Source organism: Nicotiana tabacum, chromosome 7 (assembly GCF_000715075.1).
Source record: "Nicotiana tabacum cultivar K326 chromosome 7, ASM71507v2, whole genome shotgun sequence".
Lineage (NCBI taxonomy): Eukaryota > Viridiplantae > Streptophyta > Magnoliopsida > Solanales > Solanaceae > Nicotiana > Nicotiana tabacum.
Genome location: NC_134086.1, coordinates 155,824,974 through 155,828,944, shown reverse-complemented (window position 1 = coordinate 155,828,944; position 3,971 = coordinate 155,824,974). Strand labels below are relative to the sequence as shown.

Here is a 3,971-nt window from a genome sequence, read left to right as displayed (position 1 = left end):
ATTCTGAAATTCTATCGAACTCCGATTGACCTCAAATTTGGTAGGTTTATCGGAAACGGCTAGTGAGCAATACACATCAGCTCCGCTTATGACATACGTCGTTTTTTGGACATTCGGGGTCGTTTAGATGGGTTTTGGGTCATTTTTCTATTTTCTGGAAATTTTTTAATAAAAGAATTTTTTTTTAAAGAAATCTGTGGTGGTAGGATTCAATTCCCATTGTTTCCAATCATGTTTTACAGTAATATAATGAATGTATATGTTGACATAGGTCTTCTTCCACATCAGATAAATTCATTATAGATGATTACTGTAGTTTTGCCTCTAGTTATTTGATTACTTGTATTAACTCTCCAACTGAGTTACATGTTGATTCAATGAAACTAGAGTTTATTAAAGTGATATTTACATATCTTAAATTAACGGCTTACTCTCTATCTGAATTGGTGTTGTTTAGATTTATGGGGTTAATATCTTACATCACTCATATATTTTGCATGAATAGTTAAGTTTCCCTAACGAATCTAACTGTTCAATGAGCATGGTTATATGTGTAATGTGCTATTTTGAATTTAATTATTCTAAAATACATAACTAATGATCTATTTAAGGTGAATATCTCTCAGACTAACCATGTCTTCATTCAACCCACTCACCTCAATTTTGAACCAAAACAAGTTAGAAGGACCGAATTATGTTGACTGGAAAAGGAACCTTGATATTGTCCTAACTGCTGAAGGTTATAAATTTGTAATCACTAAGGAGTGCCTAGAAAAACCTGAAAATGTTGTTGATGATCAGGTTAAGGCTTATGACAAATGGGTTAAGGCTGATGAGATGACGCGATGTTACATTTTTGCCGCTATGGTGAATATTTTGCAACATCAACATCAGTCTATGGGGTCTGCTTATGATATGCTCGAAAGTCTCAAAGAGATGTTAGGTGAGAAAAATCGTGCAGCTAAGCAGACAGCTAAGCAAGAGGAGTCTTCTAGTGTCTGATGCCATGTTGCTTGCAATATTCGTCAAACGGTCCACAATATTCACCATCGTTATCAGTACGAATACACTTCAGCTTCTTTCTTGTTTCTCTTTCAACTGAAGCCTGAAACTGCTTAAAGACGCTCAAAACTTGGTCTTTGGTCTTCAAAATGTAGACCCAAAGTTTCTTTAAGCAATCATCAATAAAGGTAGCAAAATAAAGTGCACCACTCAAAGTCCTTGTCTTTATTGGACCACATAAATTTGAATGCACCAATTCAAGCAACTCTGTCTTTCTTGAAGGAGGATGAGATTGGAAAGAAACTCTTTTTTATTTTCCAGCCAAGCAATGCTCACATTTTTCTAATTTTGCACTTTCAAAATTTGACAACAATTTCTTCTTGGCCAGAACATTTAGTCCTTTCTCGCTAATGTGGCTAAGCCTCTTATGCCATAATGTTGAAGAGTTATTGCTCCCAACGACATTCACCATATCAACACAGGTAGAGGTCGTAGTCCAGTATAGACCACGACGCTTTTCCTCACAAGCCACAATCATGGAGCCCTTAGTGAGCTTCCACTTTCCAGCACCATTGGTACTGACATATCCCTAATCATCCAAAACATCAACAGAGATCAAGTGCAAACGAACATCAGGTGCATGCTTTACATTGTTTAAAACTAGTTTAGTTCCAATACTAGTTTCCAAAAAAATCGTTCCAACACCAGCCACCGTAGATACAATCTCATTACCCATACTCAAAGTTCCAAAGTCACCCTAAGTATAGGATGAGAAAGATTCCTTCCTTGATGTCACATGAGATGCGGCACCACTGTCCACAACCCAGTTTGACTCATCACAAGCAATATTTATCAGATCCGCATCAAGGACGGTAACAAGACCTTTTGTAGTGACGGTGGCCACACGATTGCCATCTTTTTTTTGTTCTTCTTTGTCTCTATTATCCTTTTTCAAAATCCGGCAGAACTTCTTTGTGTGACATTTCTTCCCGCAATGATAGCACTCAATATCTTTAAGTATGCTTTTGGATTTGCTTCTATTATGTTCTTTATTTTGAGAACCTCAATTCTTGCTTCTCCCCCTAGAGTCAGTCACCAAGACATCTGATAAGGAAGAACCCTGAGATTTTCTTCTCATCTCTTCATTTAAAAGGCTGCTCTTGGCAAGATCCATAGAGATCACACCATCTAGAGCATAATTTGATAATGAAGTTCTAAGAATTTCCCAAGAATCTGGTAGGGAACCAAGTAGAAACAGGCCTTGAATTTCTTCATCAAATTTAATACCTATAGCAGATAACTGATTCATGATCTCCTGAAAATTATTCAGATGATCTGTCATCGTGGAACCATCATGGTATTTTAAACCCAACATCTGCTTTATCAGAAACATCTTGTTGTTTCCAGTTTTACGAGCATATAGACTTTCAATGTGCTCCCATAGGGTCCGAGCATGTGTCTCCCCATAAGTATGGTTCAAAACATTATCGTCAACCCACTGTCTAATAAAGCCGCAAACCTGCCTGCGTAACACATTCCACTCTTCATCTGATTTATTATCAGGCTTTATAATGGCGAAGACAGGTTGATGAAAATTCTTGACATAGCGCAAATCTTCCATTTTGCGCTTCCAAATGGCATAGTTTGTGTCATTCAATGTAACAATTCTACTAGTGTTGGCTTCCATCGTTTATCACAAATGCAAATACTATTTATTATGAGACCAAAGTAATTCTTTTCTTATATGGAAGTTCACACTGTGCTGCAACCACAGAGCATACTCAGACAGAACCTTGGCTGATACCACTTGTTGGGAATAAACCACGTAAAAATAATATTCACGGTATTAGTGATAAATGCGGACCACTAAGTTATGGTTAAATCAGCAAGAATAAAAATGCAGCCAAAATGACATCAAGATTTTACGTGGAAACCCTTCTGAATAAGGGAAAAATCACGGTCAAGAAGAGCAACTGATATAAGTATATCGAAGAATTTTACACTGTGTAGTAACGAGTACAAATACTCCTAAGACCACTACACCCTCAAAAGAAAAAAAATACTCTTTTGCTTTTTCCACCTCACTATAATATCTCTGACACTCTATTTTTTCACAAACTATTTTCTTATAGTTTATCTCTCTATCTTTCACTCTTTGTTGGTGTGATGAAATGAGAGTTGAAGCTCTCATTTATAGCCACATATTTGACAATTTTACACACACTTTTCACAATTTCAACAAGATTGACTACCAAATCAAACCAATTCAACAAGGTTGACTACTAAACCAATATCAATTCAACAAGTTTGACTACCAAACCTTTTGAATGAGATGGACACCATAAAAAATACCAGGTTTGCGTTACTAGTTGGGAAGCGAGGAGGCTATCAAAGTAGAAGGTGTTCCTTCGCGATGTTAACAGGGATACCAGCGAGAAACAACCGAAGATCATTGTTAAACTTGCCAAATAGCTACAGACAGAGCTGCCGAACAAAATGCGTATTGAAGTTAGATACTACTGATTGTATATTATATTGTTCCATCGGATCGACGGTGAGTTGAAATATTCTTCACTTAGGGATTAAATTAAAGAACATCTAATCAAAACATAGATACTAAAAGCCAAAAATTTGACCAAGTTCACAGTCGTGTGATCATATGAGACTCACCCATGATCAACGTTAACAGAAGCTCCAAAGGAACAGGCAGTTGTCATCAAGAATAACATCCTCTTCTTCTGCATTCACAGGTAGAAGACTTTTGATATTAATTAAAAGGAGAAACTTCAAAATAATAGGAGTAATTATTTAAACGTAAATCTAGTCATGACCGGCGGACATACCACGACCAGCGGCGGTGTGAGTAAAAAGCAGAGTATACTTGCAGCACAAGTAAGGATTGTGAACAAGCCCCCTACTTCCCAGATCAAATGCAAGAAGGATCCAACAGTAGCGCAAAAGTGGGCACA

At 37.0% G+C, this 3,971-nt stretch overlaps 1 protein-coding gene across 1 annotated transcript; it reads left to right on the top strand.

Annotated features, from left to right (window-relative positions):
* The first annotated feature begins 633 nt into the window (after positions 1-633).
* On the top strand, positions 634-1,002 carry LOC107787007 (uncharacterized). Its single transcript, XM_016608523.1, has one exon. It carries the CDS (start codon positions 634-636, stop codon positions 1,000-1,002), a length of 369 nt encoding a protein of 122 aa, XP_016464009.1.
* The last annotated feature ends 2,969 nt before the right edge of the window (positions 1,003-3,971 follow it).